Source organism: Aspergillus sydowii (genome assembly GCF_001890705.1).
Source record: "Aspergillus sydowii CBS 593.65 unplaced genomic scaffold ASPSYscaffold_12, whole genome shotgun sequence".
NCBI lineage: Eukaryota > Fungi > Ascomycota > Eurotiomycetes > Eurotiales > Aspergillaceae > Aspergillus > Aspergillus sydowii.
In genome coordinates this window covers 583,019-600,849 of record NW_024467870.1, presented here as the reverse complement: position 1 = coordinate 600,849, position 17,831 = coordinate 583,019, and the positions used below count along the sequence as shown (strand labels likewise).

General features: G+C 50.4%; 8 protein-coding genes across 8 annotated transcripts; 3 read left to right on the top strand and 5 right to left on the bottom strand.

Annotated features, from left to right (window-relative positions):
* Positions 1 to 226: 226 nt before the first annotated feature.
* Positions 227 to 1,234, bottom strand: ASPSYDRAFT_159682 (coiled-coil-helix-coiled-coil-helix domain-containing protein; the record flags this gene model as incomplete). The annotated part of the gene is made up of 3 exons (XM_040842848.1): positions 227 to 509; positions 595 to 961; positions 1,042 to 1,234. The coding sequence occupies 3 exons, from the start codon at positions 1,232 to 1,234 to the stop codon at positions 227 to 229; spliced, it is 843 nt and encodes a 280-aa protein (XP_040698949.1).
* Positions 1,235 to 2,494: 1,260 nt separating this feature from the next.
* ASPSYDRAFT_1160437 (uncharacterized protein) lies at positions 2,495 to 3,295 on the bottom strand (the record flags this gene model as incomplete). The annotated part of the gene is made up of 2 exons (XM_040840077.1): positions 2,495 to 2,902; positions 3,014 to 3,295. 2 exons carry the CDS (start codon positions 3,293 to 3,295, stop codon positions 2,495 to 2,497), a joined length of 690 nt encoding a protein of 229 aa, XP_040698948.1.
* A 1,528-nt stretch (positions 3,296 to 4,823) lies between these two features.
* ASPSYDRAFT_159126 (uncharacterized protein) lies at positions 4,824 to 5,045 on the top strand (the record flags this gene model as incomplete). The annotated part of the gene is made up of 1 exon (XM_040842797.1): positions 4,824 to 5,045. A coding segment is annotated over one exon (222 nt), but the record flags the coding sequence as incomplete, so codon positions are not given.
* Positions 5,046 to 6,849: 1,804 nt separating this feature from the next.
* Positions 6,850 to 7,657, top strand: ASPSYDRAFT_448461 (uncharacterized protein). The gene is made up of 3 exons (XM_040846916.1): positions 6,850 to 6,998; positions 7,058 to 7,547; positions 7,653 to 7,657. Exons 1-2 carry the CDS (start codon positions 6,962 to 6,964, stop codon positions 7,429 to 7,431), a joined length of 411 nt encoding a protein of 136 aa, XP_040698946.1. The 5' UTR covers positions 6,850 to 6,961; the 3' UTR covers positions 7,432 to 7,547; positions 7,653 to 7,657.
* Positions 7,658 to 10,169: 2,512 nt separating this feature from the next.
* ASPSYDRAFT_49306 (putative translation elongation factor eEF-3) lies at positions 10,170 to 13,773 on the bottom strand. The gene is made up of 2 exons (XM_040847808.1): positions 13,382 to 13,773; positions 10,170 to 13,321 (listed from the first exon to the last, which is right to left on the bottom strand). Exons 1-2 carry the CDS (start codon positions 13,567 to 13,569, stop codon positions 10,279 to 10,281), a joined length of 3,231 nt encoding a protein of 1,076 aa, XP_040698945.1. The 5' UTR covers positions 13,570 to 13,773; the 3' UTR covers positions 10,170 to 10,278.
* Positions 13,774 to 14,202: 429 nt separating this feature from the next.
* ASPSYDRAFT_49303 (uncharacterized protein) lies at positions 14,203 to 15,225 on the bottom strand. The gene has a single exon (XM_040847807.1). It carries the CDS (start codon positions 14,794 to 14,796, stop codon positions 14,575 to 14,577), a length of 222 nt encoding a protein of 73 aa, XP_040698944.1. The 5' UTR covers positions 14,797 to 15,225; the 3' UTR covers positions 14,203 to 14,574.
* Positions 15,226 to 16,102: 877 nt separating this feature from the next.
* Positions 16,103 to 16,768, top strand: ASPSYDRAFT_49300 (uncharacterized protein). The gene has a single exon (XM_040847806.1). It carries the CDS (start codon positions 16,449 to 16,451, stop codon positions 16,620 to 16,622), a length of 174 nt encoding a protein of 57 aa, XP_040698943.1. The 5' UTR covers positions 16,103 to 16,448; the 3' UTR covers positions 16,623 to 16,768.
* Positions 16,769 to 16,775: 7 nt separating this feature from the next.
* Positions 16,776 to 17,605, bottom strand: ASPSYDRAFT_34940 (putative glutamine-serine rich protein MS8; the record flags this gene model as incomplete). The annotated part of the gene is made up of 3 exons (XM_040845293.1): positions 16,776 to 16,875; positions 16,931 to 17,373; positions 17,459 to 17,605. 3 exons carry the CDS (start codon positions 17,603 to 17,605, stop codon positions 16,776 to 16,778), a joined length of 690 nt encoding a protein of 229 aa, XP_040698942.1.
* Positions 17,606 to 17,831: the final 226 nt, after the last annotated feature.

The window sequence follows — 17,831 nt, the reverse complement described above, 5'->3', positions numbered from 1 at the left end:
GAAACGGATAAATCACAGAGTATATCACCAACCTAACCCAACCTCTTGGTGGCATTAGCGGTTCTGGTGTTATTTATTGGGAAAGAAGCGAATGGCGTTGAAGCGGGATATATCATCGATCGACTTTAGGTTCCTCGCCAACTGTCCATTCTCTCTAATCGAGGCAGGGGGGCTTGGCTGTGCCTCTCCGGTTTGTAACCTCAGACTCAACGGAAAACTGTGTTATTTATTTCTCCGTCTGCTGCTCGGGCTTCTTCTCGCCTTCTGACTCGTGCCACGCTTTCGGGATGACCTCGTCGGATTCGGCCACTTCGCCGGCAGACTTTACCTGGTCACGAACTTGCTTGGCGTGTTCGTGCTTCTCATCGGGGGTGGCGGAGGCCTCAGCCTGTGTAGCTAGCGATTGCTCAGCCTTAGGCTCTGCACTGGGCTCGGCACTGGGCTCGTCGTCATCTTCGAGTTCGGCGCCGTAGACGTCAGGGTGCTGTCGGAAGCAATCTTGCATGGCCCTGTCGTCAATCCGTTAGTAACCTAAACCAAAAGCAAACAAGTAAAACCCCCTTCGCGAGCGTTTGAATGGTGTGGAAAGCGTACTTAAACTTGTCAATGCAGTCAATTCCCTTGGGGTCTTCTTCCGAGTAAACGAAGCAGCTGAACGCAGCTCTGAAATCCTCCCCGCAGGGGCCGTAGGCCATTCCGCCGAGACATGGGCAGTCCCAGTTGATTTCGCCGGTATCTGGGTTGAACGCAGCCTCCTGGCTAGCTTCTTGCTCGAGCTCTTCAGCGGACTTCAACTCATTGTTGTCTGACGTTGGTGCGGGAGCGGCGGCGGCGGCATCGGTCGCAGGCTGGGCGGGTGCGGAGCGGGCCTCCTCGTTGCGCGACTTGGGCTTCACAGAGTCGAGCGTGGGCAGAGGCTTCTCATCTTCAGGCTTGGGTTGGGACTTAGAGCGGAAGGAGACTGTATCGGTTTTTCGAAATGGTTTATTAGCTTGCGTCACTGGCGGGAGATTGCTGAGAAGAGATTTTGGGGTTACGCACGCGACGGGGTCTCCGCGAATACACTGCTCGTGTTGTAGTAGTAGATAGCTCCGGCAGCCAATCCCACCCGTACAAACGTATTCTTCCAGCTTCTTGACTTTGTTCCTGTTGGTGTCGTGCTTATAAATCGGCGAGTCGGACCGCGCGCAACAACTGGTGCGCGAAGGAGCGCCCTAGATGCGGGACGAAACATGGTGGGTTGACAGTGGAGGGAGCGTGAGAGAAAAATGGAGAGGGTGAAAAAGAGGCCAGGTTAGAGTAGATAGCAAGACATGAACGAGAGGGGAGGCCAATTGAGGGGAGGATCGTGAATAATGTTCGAGAACGGGTGTGAGCGGAGAGTCGGAGAGACGTCGAACTCTGGTGTCGTGGCCTGAGGCAGGAGTATTTGTGCCTGAATTGTCATCCAATCACGTCGAGGCTATATAGTTGTGCGGCTGTCAAGTATCACCAACACAAGAAGATGGCCTGCATCCTCCAAAGAGTAACACTTATAATAATGAAGGAACATGACTCAATTTGTTGTGCTATGTTTCGTATTGCGAGCTCCTAGATCGGCTGTCAAACACCCAATTTTAGAACAACTGCACCTGGTCTTTCCCTTATCACCAACCACCGCACCTACATGACAACGTTTCCACTTTTGAACCTACGAGCAGGTAAAGAAGAAGTAGACATGTCCGCTACTACGTCAGATAACAACAATCAAGACATACCCCTTGAAAACCTCGTCAAACCCGGCTACTACGAAAAGCTTGTCCTTGAAATCGACCGGCGAGACCCCGACTTTACAATCCTTGCCGTGGTCTCCAGAGCAATCATTTCCCATAATATTGACACGGTAAATCTCGAAGACCCTACTGGAAAGGATAGCCTGGCTGGCTCTACGATTAGCAGTAGGGAGGCGAAAAGGAAAAGGACCGCCGCAGCGGGAAACACTGCCTAGGGAGAAACTTGGAAATGGACACGTCGGTGATGGAAATGCTACCAGGCCAAAGTAAAACTTGAATTGGGAGCTTAATAAGCAAAGTAATGTATGAGCTATGTACGATTGCTTATAACTGCCCCTTTCTGTGACAAGAAATAGCTCGACTTGACTGGCATCGGGCATGTGGAAGAAATTGATTCAGTTTCGCTGATTGGACCAGGGTCGTGGATGGATAAACAACCGCACCATTGTAAACGGGAGATCCCCCTTAGATAGTTACGAATCGAATGGATTGAGGGTTCAAGTTTTATCTGGGTGCTTCAAAGATGGGAGATCTCGGTTATTTGCGGGAGCAGTAGGAACAGGATAATTATATGAAGCCAAGGGGCTTTCCATTCTGCGTCCTGACTGGCTAGGAAACAGATGAGCTGGGGAGTCATCGATACTAGTTGTTTTAATTGATTTTGATTCCCGATATTGTTCTTGAGTTACGGAGTGCTCGCATTGATATCATGACTTCGAGACTCAAACATCATTCTGGAGCCGGCGGTGTCGTGTTTGGAAACGAACGCCAAATGAAGAATATACAATCTGCCTGTCAGTTTGACAGGAGACCCAGTAGTCGGGGGTTGTGTCCCTGGCATACCAGGTCTGTCTGGTGATCAGGCTGTTGATGTCTGCGTTTGGTCGTGCATGGTAATGCATTGACCTGCATGTTGAAGTGTGGACTCGTCTGTCCCCTCCATCGACGAGAAGCGCCTCGAGTTGGTGGCCCACTGCAGGACCAATCTGGAAATTGTTGAATGGCACAGCATTCAAGTAGGCGTCTCGAGGACTGACTAGTACCCAGTAGCCATGATGGGCGAATACTCCGCCACACGGGGCGTAGTACCTCGAATGAATTTGAAAATAGGAGCTTCCATGAGCATGTATCTGCACAGTGGGCCTAGTGGGACATCGCCACGCTGGATCACTACATCAAGAACCATGGACGGCGGTGGTTAGTTAGCTGTCTCTCCCATAGATGGAGCATGCACTACTCACAGCCCTATTTGAATCGAAATCTCCAAGGTATCGGTGACTCCTTTCAGATCCTGTCAAGAACTTTACTGTCATATAGACAGCAACATCGGAAAGCCTTGTGCCTTCAGAAGGCCATTGGAATGCAAGCGGGTCGAACAGATGAGTTAACATTGCCACCGGCATCTGCATAATGCTGGCCAGATCGACCGAACCTCTCGTATTCCGCCGTGGCATGGCGAGCTCAGTCATTTCTCCCAAAGTCCACTCCGCGGGGTTCTGTACCCGGGTTTTGTACTCCTTCATGGAGCTTCTTTGGTAGCTGGCAAAGTTTGCATCCAGCAAGAAAGGCCATGGGAGTCCAGAGGGAATGATTGAAAAGAAACGAAGGAGAGAAACGAGCTGGAGGGGTAAAAGGCTGAGCCTATATATTGCAGTGGTCATTCACCAAACTATAGGTGAGCGCCATATCCTTCCCAATAGGCGAAGTACTCGGTGACTGGCTGGCAAGGAATAATAGAAATGACTGTGGTCGAGTAATATGGCGTGGAAGGCACATTTCGACGCAGCCCACACTCTCTTGGTAACTTTCTTGTCGGCTTTCATTTGAAGTGAATCTATAACTACGCCCCGAAACTACATACCCATTCCAAGCGAGAGAAGCGCAAAAATGAAGGAATCAGACATAAGAGCCCCTACGGTACAGAGGTACTACTTGAAAGCATTCACAGCGAAATACACCGGATTGAAAATGCTGCGACAGATGGCAACTAGACTAACGTGAAGGATAAAGTTAGGGCTAGAATGATGCCCCTATACGGGTTCCCACCCTGCCGCCGAATAAATTCACCCATATGAAGGATAATCCGGATACTTGCGCATGTACTGGAGTCATCAGTGAGGCTGGCTATCACCAATAAGAAAGTCACTATAAGACAACCGATGAGCTCGGGAATTCACATACTCGCATAATGGGGTGGAAATTGCCGGCCACGAGAGAAAATGTGTATATTCGGCCAGGGTCTGACAAACACCAGCAGCATTTGACCTGATCGTCTTAATATTTGAAGACGAGACAGTACCTTGTGTCAATGGGGCAACAATCGTGCCGGGATTACTCCCTGCCAATGGTGGTCCATTTCACTCAGCTAAACATCCATGGCCGACTGAAGCGATGAAGAGGGATTGGACCATGCCCCAATATGAAAACCTCCATTCTCAGTTATGAAGAGTAAATAATCAAAAAATGAGGTTACTTGAAGCATTTATTCACCTCATGCCAAACAGAAATGTCAGACAGCTTCCCTCGGGAGGAATTCCAGGTTGGCTGATTTTGCGCCCTGCCAGTCGAGCCTGGATGCTAGATGAAGAATACGCAGCCACGAGGGGGCCAGTTACAAGACGGCAATATCTGCTACCTGGGCAAAAATCAGGCAGCATTACGTTGTGATATCCAGTCTCCCGATGAGGCCGCTACGGTACGATCGCCATCGCCGAAATCGCAAACATGTACTTTTGCCGACTCCCTCCCTGTTAGGGTCATGGCCGGTATCGCGGTGGGATTCCGCATATCCCAGGAGGTAACGACGTGAGGCTCGGCGATATCGTCGTCAGCATACAGAATAATGGGCCGCCGATGGTCGTCCAGTATGACTTTGGGAAGCTCAAGGCGGGCGAGATTCGTGAAGTCCGGGTCTTGAATAGCGTACCCGACTTGCTTTTGGAGGCTGTTCAAAGCTGATAGAAACCATATTCAGGGCCACAACTGTAGTCATTGTTCGGCGGCGTGGGAGGAACAGAGGACGCAGCGGCAAGAGAGAAGATTCGTGAAAAGACTAGGGCACTATGTCTGGAGATGGAGGCCGCAGGCTTGATGACCGACTTACATTGGATTGTCGCCCGGGGGTTCTGTGACTCTTCGCAATCGTACAAGAATAAAGCCTGGCAGCGCTATGCGGCTATGGCTGGGGCGTCTGACGCGAAGGAGTTGCTGCAATATGTTTCCCAAACGAATCATGCGCAACAGGTTACGCTGGGTGAGACTCTTAGTAAGTAAATCAGTAGGATGAATGGTACCTTTCCAATTTGACTCACGACTCCCCATAGAAGCGCCGATTGGGCGTATTGGAGGCCAACTAGTAAGGCAAAACAAGCAAGCAGAGCGCCATCACAGAGAACAAGCCAGTCAGTTATACAACACGCTGCTGCTTGTTGCTTCTCTGAAAGGGCGCACCAGAGTATTTAAGCTATTGCTGGACAATGGAGCCGAGATAAGCCAACGTTGTGGCAAGGAGAAGCCTCAACATTTAATCCTTTCTAAGACCCGAAGGCATCTACCTGACTAGCTATCCGGGCACTGCTTTGTCGACAGCTGTTCTAAACGGACACCGTGATATTGTGCAGCTATTGCTGGAAAATGGACCGACAGGGTTGGATTTTGCACTCATGCCTGTCTCGCATGCAAGTCATTTGGACGTGGTCCGGTTTCTCATACACAAAGAGGCGGACCTCAACACGCTCGATGAGGACGGCCTTTACGGTTACCCCGTCCAGGCCACGGCTCAGGGTGGACATTTCAAGGTCCTGTAGTATCTCTTCGATGAAGCGGTTGTGGATGAAATGTGGAATGGGTATCTTAACAGTGCTGTCAATGCCGCTATTGTTTACGGGCGTAGACAGCTCGTCGATGTCCTGTTTCAGCATGGAGAGCAGAGTGAGTGGCTACGACGATGATGTTTGCATGGATGCACTTCACGAATCTTGCCGCAGCAATGTCCTCCAGGCGACGATGTCTTTGGCACCGCTCGTGGCAGATATCAATGGGCTCTTCGGTTATTATAACTAGAAAACTCTCCAAATTGCTCTCACTGACAGCGGCCCGTGAGGTTATTCTGGCCTTGTTACGGAATGGAGATAATCACCAGGAACTCATGATGTTGCTAGACGCTGTTTATAAGGGCTATCCGAAAGATTATGGAGTCCGTCTTAGACGGCAGCCATGGTCACATTGAGGCTGCCAGACTTCTGATGGAGGATGGAGCAGACGTTAGTTAGGACCTCTTCATGCCGCTACTCGAGGAGGTTATCTCAAGATGGTGCAGCCCCTTTTGGAGAACGGAGTCGATTTAAATGCTAAGCAGGATAATAAGACCGCTCTTGGAAGTGGGTGCTATCCGGCTAGAACTGGGTGTGTTCTGCAGTAGAAGGCATACTGACCGTGGTCACTAAGGGTGTACACTCAGGGCCCAGTTCAGAGCAAGATGAAGGTCGTACCCTTTGTGACCTTAACTCATTTCTTACTATTAGACAAGTTAATAACGAAACATCAATGATTTTCGGACATCCTGGGAACTAGGCATGATACAAGCTTGAATTTCTGGGAAGTGTCACCGCTAGTGTGACCTTGAATGACTTAGGGCTAGGCAAGATAGCTCCTACCTTCATAACATTCACAAACATCACAACAATAGGTCTATTGCCTCGATAATGTGGCCTTTTAAGCTCTTCTATTTAATGAAGTGCGTGGTTTGCCTTCACGTAGGCAGTTGTCAAGAGTGGGAAGGTGCCATCGTGGCCTCAGGAATTGCCCTCCCGGCTCGTCTATAAAAAGGCCACCTACCCTCCTCCTTGGGCTCTCGATTCTTTCTTCTGTAATTATTTCTGGCCACCGTCTTTGGACGGTGGGCTGGGACTTTTGACATTTATGGTCGCTTATGTTTTCTATGGCCTCGGGCCTTGTTTTCGACATTCAGCAAACCTGCTTGACCCCATGACATTCATTTGCAACGCCTGTCAACACATCTTCAGACTTAATGGTCGGCTGCGGACTCCTGAAGAAGTGGAGTTCTTCCTGACGAAGGCTATATTGGGCGAGGCGAGAAGGAACGGCACTGCAATTCCTTGTGACAGCTGTTGAACGATGGAAGGGTCCCGGAATGTCGTGGTCGAACACACGTTGCTGTTGGCAAGGCAATGCAAATCCTTTGCCTGCAATGTGCAAAGCATTTCGGTAAGCATGGCGTCTCCCGTCCTCAGCACTTGATTCTCACTCATCGAGTACGGGTTCAGATGCAGTCAGACCGCAGAAAAAGAAACCCGCAATCTTCTGTAGCAACTGCGGCGACCATGAGCAACTGAACGCTTCCAAGAAGTATAATGTTTCAACAGAGCTGGCAGAGATCCTCTGCCCAGCATGCGGCATGTGCTACGCGAAGCACAAGCAACATCGCCCTGCTGACATCATTGAACACCGTCGTGTTTCGATGAGACCAGACCATGACCGTAAATTTGGCAACCCAATCGAATACGAAGACTGCCATGCCTCGGAGAGTGACGTTGTGGCCCGCAGGGAACAGAGAGAGCTCCCCGCCGAAGCAACAGTTATGTACACGAAGCCAAGGAGACACCGAAAGCACACAGAGAAGACGACGAGTTACTTCTAACTTCGACAACGAAGTGGCAGGGCGCACAGGAGCCCGATGCTCCTAGCTTCCTCCCAGCCGCAACGTCGTTGCACCGACAAGCGACACCCACCGTCCAGGGTGGCCAAAAGAGACGGGTAAATAAGCCTCCTGTGTATTATGACTTACAAAAGAACCTAATTATCAGCCCTACTGGCCTTTCCATATGCCTTGCTATAATCTATACTAACTAATTGGTATAGGCCGCCCTGACGTCCCCTGACTTTCGTGGTTTCGGACCTTCCCGTGGCTATGGTCGGGGAAACTTCAGCAATCCGAACAGCGGTACCCCGTGCCGGGCGACCAGGATTTGGTTAGTAGCTTTTTCATGGATTACCGTGAATGTACACAAGGTACTAATACAAACCAGGGGAGGAAGTGCCCGGCGGAAGAGGAGGTATCTGGTGCCGTCCAGATACAGTTAGAAAAAGTAAGAATACCCCCATACTATCATATATACTACTGTACTTACCATGTCTAGTATCACCAGGAGCTCGTCTCACAGGGGTTCGGTGTCCCGCCCCCTCAGACTAAGACCTCGCCGCGGGAGTTAACCCCTGTCGAGTAGGCCTATATAGGCCAGCTGCAGGAATTTATCGCAGCTGAGAAGGAGTCTCTGCAAACGCTGAAGGAGGAGTGTGCGGCTGTAGAGACTCTTGTCGAGGCCAAGAGCAATTCTATTAAGGAGGTCAAGGCTAAGGCCGGCCGGCTCTACGGCATGAGGAGGAAAGTGGGAAGCGTGTGATTTGACTGTTCAAACCATGTCCTTGTTCTCGCAGCAGTAACGCGGTCCATGGTCCCTCTCTTTCTTAGTTCCTTTGCACTTTGTTCATTTGGAATATGTTATTTTATATGATTGGAAAGATCCCAGGTCAAATTCAAACAACACTTTACGGTCTATCAGTCTCCTCGAATAGCCTCCAGAGCCTGCTAATTCCGGTGACCTGCTGTTAACTACCTTATGGTGAGAATTTATTCTGGCACTGCTGGCGTTGCCAGCCACCTCTCCGCCAACAACTCGATCGATTTGGCTAAACGCGATGCTCTATGAGAGGCTCCGTCCATGTCCGTACGATATGTTCGCATGCATAACAAGTACACAAGCACGATAACCGAGTATGTCGACGCATGTAAAGTCACCAAGGTCCTAAGTAGTTCGCACTCCTCCGACCATGTCCGTGGAGCTAATAAATGGTATGTTGACAAATGGGTTGCCTCTATTACTATCAAGCCAGGGTATGCACCACTAGCGCGTAGGCAATATAGACTCTTCTGGGCTTCGTGTACATTTGAGAGGGAGGTGAGAGCGGTATGTTTGTCTATTTCGATCAGTGTGTTAGCATAACCCAGATCACCTCCAGGACACAAAAGGAAATAGAGAAAAACAGAATAAATGTTCTTAACAGCTCGGAAATGGTCCCAATAAAGAATGGACGTTGGTTTCTCTGTTGTAGAATGATGTGGCTTGTGACGAGGATGTAGGAGAGAGAAAATAATTGGGGTGGCAGGTAGTGAATGAAGTATTGGAGAGGACCATGGTCCTTAACACAAAACGGAAGGCGCGCCCTTGAATTACCTCATCGTACCTTCCAGAGCTGAGTGTTAACGATGCGGGTCTCATTCCACGCATCGAACCATGTCCGATAGCGAAGAAGTCCAGTACGGATCGAGATCGCGGAATTTAGCAACAGGTAGAGTCTCAGCTTCTGGTAAATGTCTATAAAATTCAACGAACCTACCGCCAGAAAGGTCGTTCGGGTAGCCAATCGACAGAGACAGGATCAGGGCCAGACTAATAACTTTGGATATTTGATAATAGAACAAACGCTGGCCGGTTAATATTCCCATCTGTAGACCATCGCTAATTCCCACTTGCGTACGAAGAAGCATTGCAATCTTTGCCATAATCTTTTTCGCATAACTTCAATCAGTTTCTCTAACTGTTTTAGATGGACTAGACGCAGCTGGCATAATGGGCAACAAGGTCAGTTTCCCGCTTTTTCTACACCCCTCCCCAAAAGCAACTCTACCAGATATTACTTTGGACGTGATTGATTCGAGTAACTCGTCAGGTTGAATCTCGCGCTTCGATTGCTGCTCCAATATGCAGATCCGTACCCGAATACCTAGCTATTGTTTGATAGGTAGTACGTAGTTCAATGAAAATACTCCCAATTGATATAGTTCTTGGGCCTCGGACTCGAAATATACATACTGTGGACGGACCATGTCCCACCCAAGTCACGAAGCTGGATACCTCCACGTCCTTGCCGCATAGACCGTGAAGACAAGTTCGAGATTCTAAACTGGATATGAGTTACTTGCCGACTGTGCAGCAGTCGTTGGTCATGGTGCAACACCGGAACCACCGAGGTAACCTCGGTGTTGGAGGCTGTGGCCTTGTAGATTTGCAGTGGCCGTCCATGGCCGGGGCCCGGAACAAGTCATGATCCGCGCTGCAGCCCGGCAGTGCCAGTAGTACTGCCGCTTACCACCGCCTAACCACCTGCTTCCATACAACTATAACTCCAATATAGTGTCAATTTCCAACTTCTACAAGACAGCGAGCAGGAGATAAATGAATTGAAAAAATATGAAATTCATAGGATCGTAACCTCTATAAACATGACATAAGCTGAGTAAGCAGTATTAAGCCCATCGCAGTTGTCGAAATAAGCCACTTTTCGCTCTATCAACTAATTTAAAATTCCTCATCATCGACATCCTCACCCCTCTTCTTCTTCGCAAGACGCTCTTTTCGCTGCTTTCTCTTGTCACCTGCACTAAGTACTTTCTTCTTTTCTACCTTCGTCTGTATTGGAAGAATGGTTAGCATACGTTGTTGTTGGGATGCGGGGAAGGCCCCCGGAGGCCCCTGGGGGTCCATGGGGGGTCTGGGGGGTGTAGAAAAAGCGGGAAACTGACCTTGTTGCCCATCGCGTCAGTAATCTCATCAGGCTCGTCCTTTTTCTCAAGTCTAGGACCGGATCCTTGACCCTGAACCCAGTTGTGACCAGAGGGAGTCATCTTGCCGTCCATGACAGCCCAGACTTCCTCGGTGAGGTTCTCAGTGAACTCGGCGGAGTGAGTGATGATGATGACACCACCCTCGAAGGCCTTAAGAGCCTTGGAAAGAGCACCAAGGGAGTCACGGTCAAGGTAGTTGGTGGGTTCGTCGAGGACGATCACGTGAGGTCGTTGCCAAGAGCAAGCGGCGAGGACGACCTTGACACGCTGACCACCAGAAAGACCGCGCATGCGGGAGTGAGAAACAAGCTCGTCCTCAAGACCGAACTGGGCGCAGTGGGCTTCGATTTCCTTGCGGACCAGGGGACGGAACTGACCGGAGGCCAGAGCCTCCTTCTGGTCAACCTCGGCAACCTGCTTGGAGTGAGACTCCATGATCTCGTTACGAGGAATCCAGGCGTTGTCGGCAGTCATCATGGGAGTCCACTTCTCACTCTTCATGCCAATGTTGTCACCAAGAGAGAACGAACACTCGTATTCGTAGGTGTTCTTGTACTTGCGACGGGCGTGGACACCAATGACGCGACGGGGGCTGCCTTCGATGTTGTAGATCTTAAGCATAGCCTTCTCGTCATCGTCGGTAACGATCTTGTTGGCACGATCCATGGTTTCACGGTCCTCACCGGTTTGGAAACGCCATTGGATGTACTCGGAGGGAGTCTTGTCGAGGTGGTTGTCAATGTGAGCGAAAGCGTGCTGCTTGATGTAGGCAATACGGATGTTCTCGTGCTGGTAGACTTCACCAGTGGTAGGGAGCAATTCACCGGTCAAAACGTTGATCAGAGTGGATTTACCGGCACCGTTGGGACCAATGACAGCAATACGAGAGCCAAGAGAGACCTGGAAGTTGATGTCGCTGACCTGGGGCCTGGGGGTACCAGGGTACTGGAAGGACATGTCTGAGACACGAATGATGGCCTTGGCCTTGGTCTTGACACCCTCGAGGAAACCAGGCTCGGGGAACTTGAACTCAAGATCGGAAGCGCCGAGCTCGTAGTAAGAGCGAGCAGAGGGGAGCTTCTTGACGAATTCACTGAGAGTTCCACGGTAACGCTTAAGCTTGAAGCGCTCGTAGTGGATGACGTGCTGAAGAACATTGTCCAAGAACTTGCTGTCGTGGGAAACGATGATGGAAGTGCAAGGAGAGGTGCGGAGGTAGTTTTCCAACCAGGCAACGTTCTTGACGTCCAAGTGGTTGGTGGGCTCATCAAGGAGGAGGATATCGGGGTCCTCGAAGACAGCACGGCAAAGAGCCAGCTTCATCTTCCAACCACCAGACAGAGCAGTGATGGGACCTTCGAACTGTTCACGGAGGAAACCGAACTCCTCGAGCTTAGCCTCGACCTCGGCCTGGACAGGCTGAAGGCCAACCTCACGAAGCTTCTTGAGGGTCCAGCCAATGACGGTCTGCTCGGTGTCGGCAGAGTCCAAGTCGTGCTCAACGTAGACGGTCTTAACCTCATCCTTCTTGGGGAAACCTTCCAGCTGCTCGTTGTTGATGGCACGCATCAGAGTAGTCTTTCCAGAACCGTTGGGTCCAAGCAGACCATAGCGGTGGCCACGCTTAAGACGGAGGTGAGTCTGGTTGAGGAGAATCTTGGCACCATAGGCAAGAGAGAAAGTGCAGTTGCAAAGATCCTCACCCTCCTCCTCATCAGAAGGAACTTCGTCCGCAGCGGCAGCATCAGGAGAAGCGCGCTTGCGGAGGTTCTCGGCAATAGGCTTGGCCTCATCTTCACCGACAATGGCACCGATGTAAGGAAGGGCGTTCTGGGTCCAGCTAGTGACCTCAGCATCCTTCTCATCAACAAGCTGACCGGCGATGGCAGCGACGTAGTTGATGATGGCCTCGGACTTCTCAGCCTGGGCCTTGAACTTAGGGGCGAGAATTTCCTTCAGGATGGCGCTAACAGTGGAGATGTCACCGGCAGTGGAAATTTCAGGGATCTTTCCATCCTTAACGTCACCGACACGAACGAGTGTCTCCAAAGCCTGCTTAGACTTGCCAGCAGCCTCAGGATCGGCAATGTTCTGAACGTTGTTCTGAAGCTTGGGCATCAACCTGGGCAGGAAGGGAGCGACGATCTGGGGATCCTCGACAAGCTTACACATGTTGTCGACGATGACAGCGGACTTACGCTTGATGGCAGTCTCACGTTCATCAAGACCACGGTCAAGCAGGGGAGTCATGATAGCGAGGGTAGGGCCGGTAACATCGGAGACGAAAGTGGTGGCACCGAGCAAGTGAACAGTCTCGGGGACGTTCTCGGGGTAAGCGATACAGCGGACAAGTTCAGGAATGAACTTCTCAATATCCTTGTTGACAATGAGGCCGCAAACAGTCTCGAGATCACCGACACGGGGTTCCTTCTTGTCCTTGTTACCCTCCTGGATACCTCTGATCTGCTCAGTAACCTTCTCATCGGCGTGCCACATGGCGGCCGAAAGAACGGGAATCAGGTCGGGAACACGGAAGGCAAGCTGCGCCGGGGCTGACCGGACGAGCTCGGTGATGCAATCAAGCGCAGCCAACTTTTCACCGGTGTTCTTCCTCATATCGAGAGACTCGAGGATAGTGGGAAGGATAGCCTTCACAGCATTTCCGTTGATTCCCTTAACGATGGCGATAGCGGCAGCGTGGGCAGTCTCAACCTCGTTAGGAACAGCCTTAGCCTTCTTCTTTCCAGCGGTTTCAAGGACAGGGGCAAGAAGGGTAACGAGGTGGGGCTCAACACCAGGGGCGATAGTAGAGTGGGAGGCAATGGCGCGAATGGCATCAAGGGCACGGACACGAGCGTTGCCATCCTTCTTGTTAGCAAGTTGCTTCTGCAGTGTCTCGACAGCCCTGAGTGATCAGAGTTAGCCGATTGTCGCTCGCGGGGTAGAGAATGAAAATTCTGCTTACTTCAGAGGGAGGGTCTGCTCGGGAATAGGACCGGACAGAAGGTGTGCGAGGTTGCCAGTGGCAGCGTTCACCTCATCGGGGCTCGAAGAGACGTTGAGGTTCTTGAAGAGGTCCTCGAGAACAGCGACGGTCTGAGCAGTCTCCTTGCCGGAGACGGCGGGGACGGAAGCAATATCAACGGCAGGCATATTGTATGTTGCTGAAATCGTAAAATCCAACTTTTAAAAGACGAAATGGAAAGTGGTGTTAAAAGAAGAAAGATTCAAAGAACCAAGAACGATAAAAGTGTTCTATGAGGGGGTATCTTGAGGGTGCCGGTTAGAAAACTGCGCCTGAACACGAGACGCAGACAACGACCTAAACCGACCAAATAAATCTATGATCCCTTTTTTGTCTAATAAGAGGAGACAAGGAAATAGAGAAATTGTAAAGAGGGGACCAGACCTCTATCGAAGAGATAAGGAAGATGGGAGGGAGGAGGAGGGAGAGACGGAGAGAGGGGCGAGGGGAGGGACATATTTATCTCGATTCTGTGTGGGTGGGTTGCAGACTTTTTTTTGCCAGCGTCTTGCCGCCCAAAAAAAACTCTGGAACTGATAAAAATTAATTAAAAATTTTAAAAAAAAGACCTGAAAGAGTAAAAGTCAGCCCCGATTTTCGCGCACTAACCGGATATGGGGCGATAACCACAGGGTGTTGCTGGATTTTTAAGCCACTGGAACCTCAGGCTGATCCGGGCGGTTGCTGCATGTGTTGCGCCCATTGGCCTGCACTTCTTTGCGGACTGATTCCTCCGATTCTCAATTTCCATCTCTGGCTCGGGCAACCCGACCGTGTCTGCTTCCTATACTTCGCCGATGAGGTTCGTTCAGTATATTAAGGAAAGGGGGAAGCATACCACCAGCAAATCGCAACACAAGCTTCGACATATGATAAGTTTCATATCGGCGACGAAATTATGCTTTTATTTGCTGTCCCAACTTGATACCCCCTTAGGTCCTTATCGAGCGAGCCCTAACTGACGGCAAATGCGGAGATGGCAACGTTTCTCTCACAAAAAGGAACCGCAACAAGCCAGTTCCTTTGAATCCCAAATATGAACTGTTGCTGAGCTCTCGATTCTGTTATCGCAGGATGGTACTATTTCTGTCGCCACCCTCGGATCGCTTCTGAAAATGGGTGGCGCAGCCAAATTAATAGTTCCTATATTTTGCAAACGCAGCTAATTTGTCAAATATCCAGGGCCAATGTGAAGTTCTCGAGGACCATGCCAGCCAACCAGGTAGGTTAGGTTTGCCCTTGTTCTCTTCTGTCAATAAGGACGCCCGAACTTTTTCACGAACCCCAAGTGCCGCAAACGCAAGGGGAAGCCGGATAGACGGCCATGATCTCGCTGTAAACGCCTCGGATCGCATGCTAGTTCCAGGATGAGATGTACCGTGCACATAAAATAATGTTTAATCAGTTTTCTTGACCCTTCGGCTGGCTGAAGATTCAGGGGGGAGCCCTACGAGAATTCCCCTTTGCTGACGCGGCTAAGTCTACAATCCCCTTGGAAACGAAACGAGAGAATGCAAACGCATCCCGGAGTCAGACTCGCGAGGATCCCTGGCACCTGAAACGATGGGCTGAGTTGGACGACAGACACATCACCGCCATTTGTCGAACAGAGGGATTACTGCTCACCGCATTGAATTTTATCAGCGATTTCTTGGTTCTCAGGAAAAACTAGATCAGGCTAATCAAATCCAGATGACACAGTGTGTTGTTTGTTGATGGAGTTGAACAAAATTCTTCAATCCTTCCTTATCGATTGTTTTCTCCGGATTTTCCTCCCTTATCCCCCGCGAAACACAGCCGGATGGGGCCTGTGGCAAAGACAGTAATCTGACAATCCGGACAGGGAAAAGAAAAATGCAAGCAAATATCTCCACCCCCGTAACCTTATCCTGCCATTCTTGCATTACTCGAATCCTTTGAACTTTTCTTTTTTTTTTTCTTTTTCTTTTTTTTTGCTCCTTATCGATAGACCCCAGTCGCCTTGGCCCTATCGCGGACAAAGTCGCATCATCTCGGGGCATCAACCATGTTCAAACTTCCATTCCCCGGCGCAGTTCCTGAAAAAGAAAATAATGGGCAAAAAAAAAAAAAAAAAAGCTTTAACGCAGCCGGACAAAATGACCTAATCTTAGAAGAGCCAACCAGAACACCCCTTGCGAAAACTTATTCTGAGGGAGCCTTCCAAGGTTGGTCCCCGGCCTTTGAACATTTCCCTGCCACTGCCACTGCCATCATCCAGTCTCATCATTTCATCTCATACCTCTCTGCGAGGTTTCCCCGAAATCCAATCGAGCCCGTCTTTCCGACCCTTGGAGGCCTACCTCCGAGGCTTACCAGGGGCTCATGCCTTTCATAATCTCGCTTTGATTTTTTTTTATCCCTTCTTTGTCCCTATCTAGTCAGTCATGCATCCCTCATGTGAGATCGGCTTTCCGTCCAACTTGCAGCCGTGACGAACTGACTCGAGAATAATATTTTCCTGTTGGGCGAGAGGAGAAAGAAGGGCGATCATAAGATCATGCCATACATACGGCCTTTCCCGCAGGCCACATAATAAATACGTATGTCGTCTACACCGTAGGTAGAATTCGCAGTCGCCACCATCTACGTCTGCACCATAAAATTACAGCCTATGAGGGTGTCAACCATGTATGCATCAGTCCAATGCGGTACTAAATTATGACGGTTCTATTAAGTACTCCTACCGCCCGTCCCGTGCGTCTGAGCTCTTGAGCTAGTTACTGAACTCAGGTTATACGGAGTACGGAGTACAGTGTATGTAGGAGTAATCCGATTCAGTTCACGGTTAGAATGGATCCACGTTCCCATCCCATCCCTCCGCCTTGGAGGTTATTATTAAAGATTGCCTTCGGGCCGTTAGTTTTCGTTAACTTATCGTGATTTCCTGGTTTGGTAAACCTGTTTACTTGTCTGGGCAAGAAGGGAATATATTTCTCCGCGCGATGTTGCCACTGCCATCATAGAACCAGCTGTCTTTATTGCGGATATGATTCGAAGATTGTCGGAAGGTTTAGCCGCTTTCCACTCCGTGATTGTTCATTGCACGGATGGTTCATGGGGTAATGTGGCGAGTTGGACGTTAATCGTTTACATGGAGGTACACCTTTGCATTGAGGGATTAGTTTTCGGACTTGCTTTCTTGATAGACGCCATCCAGTAGAGACTGCTTTAGCTTTCAATACGTTTATTCGTCTAAAGATATAGGATATACGTCAACGATGCGGACTAGAATCGCCAGGGAAACAAAAAACAGCAACATAGTATTCGACAATCGCAATCGCAAGTTATGAGGGCCCGCCTTCAGAGATAACATCTAGTTGCTGCTGGAACTAGAAGAGCTCGATGAACTCGAGCTGCTGCCTCGTTTGCGGCCGTGGCTGTGATGCTTCTTCTTCTTCTTGTGCTTCTTGTGCCTGTTCGGTTGGGTCAGTGTTTTGGTCGCATAAAGCAGATACACGATGGACCTACATCTTGTTGGCGGCATTTGCTCCCACCGCTCCTACAACGGCACCCCCGACAGTACCCAGGGCCCCGCCGGCCATCTTGTGGCCAAGGAAACCTCCAGCGGTGCCGCCGAGCAGCGTCGATCCTAGACCTCTTTCGCCTTCAGCACCTGCCGGCACTGGACTGTGTCCCTGCTGCGAAATGTGTCCCCCTTGGTGACCGCCATAATAAGAGGAGTTCTCGCCACCGTGGGGCTGGCTATACTGATGCTGCTGGGGAGGGTACGGCGAATGTCCGCGGTCGTGCGCGTAGTTCATGTTAGGGTCTTGCCCATAGGGTCCAGAGTATTGCCCATGTTGGGGTTGTCCATATGGACCTTGCGGAGGATACTGCTGGTGTCCTTGCTGGTACGGGGGAGGCCCGGCAGAGTACGGATCGTGTGTTGGCTGGCCATAGGGCTGCTGTTGCTGTATTCCGCCGTCAAGTTAGCATATGCCGTAAACTGCTAGCGCGGACGAGAGCGGGGAAAGTTGAATGATGTGTGGAATTTACCTGAGGTGGATAATATCCTTGTTGTGGTTGCCCACCATATTGCTGTGGAGGGGGATAGTTGCCATGCTGGCCTCCGTATCCCGGGCCGCCTCCTCCATAGTAGGCCTGATCATGCCCAGGTGGACCGCCGTACTGATTAAACGACATGGCAGGTTGGAATGCGCTCTGTGAATATGGAGGGAAAGTGAACAACTCGCGGCTGTGCTTCAAAGCGCAACTCCCAGCAAAAGAGGGAGGAAAAAAGAAAGAAAGATGTGAAAGCGTCCGCGTAAGCAGAGGGAGAAACGAGATATTTAAGGCGAACGGTCATCGGGAAAGCGCCATCAACGGCACAGGCGGGGGGGCCGGGAAATAATGAGAGGCGCAGTTGTAC

Bases quoted from the DNA above. Each gene is read 5' to 3' on its own strand.
- ASPSYDRAFT_448461 (XM_040846916.1), top strand. From the start codon at position 6,962: ATGCAAATCCTTTGCCTGCAATGTGCAAAGCATTTCG. The intron at 6,999-7,057 runs GTAAGCATGGCG...GTACGGGTTCAG, and splicing joins GCAATGTGCAAAGCATTTCG to ATGCAGTCAGACCGCAGAAA.
- ASPSYDRAFT_49306 (XM_040847808.1), bottom strand. From the start codon at position 13,569: ATGCCTGCCGTTGATATTGCTTCCGTCCCCGCCGTCTCCGGCAAGGAG. The intron at 13,322-13,381 runs GTAAGCAGAATT...CTGATCACTCAG, and splicing joins GAGCAGACCCTCCCTCTGAA to GGCTGTCGAGACACTGCAGA.
- ASPSYDRAFT_49300 (XM_040847806.1), top strand. From the start codon at position 16,449: ATGATTCGAAGATTGTCGGAAGGTTTAGCCGCTTTCCACTCCGTGATT.
- ASPSYDRAFT_49303 (XM_040847807.1), bottom strand. From the start codon at position 14,796: ATGCGATCCGAGGCGTTTACAGCGAGATCATGGCCGTCTATCCGGCTT.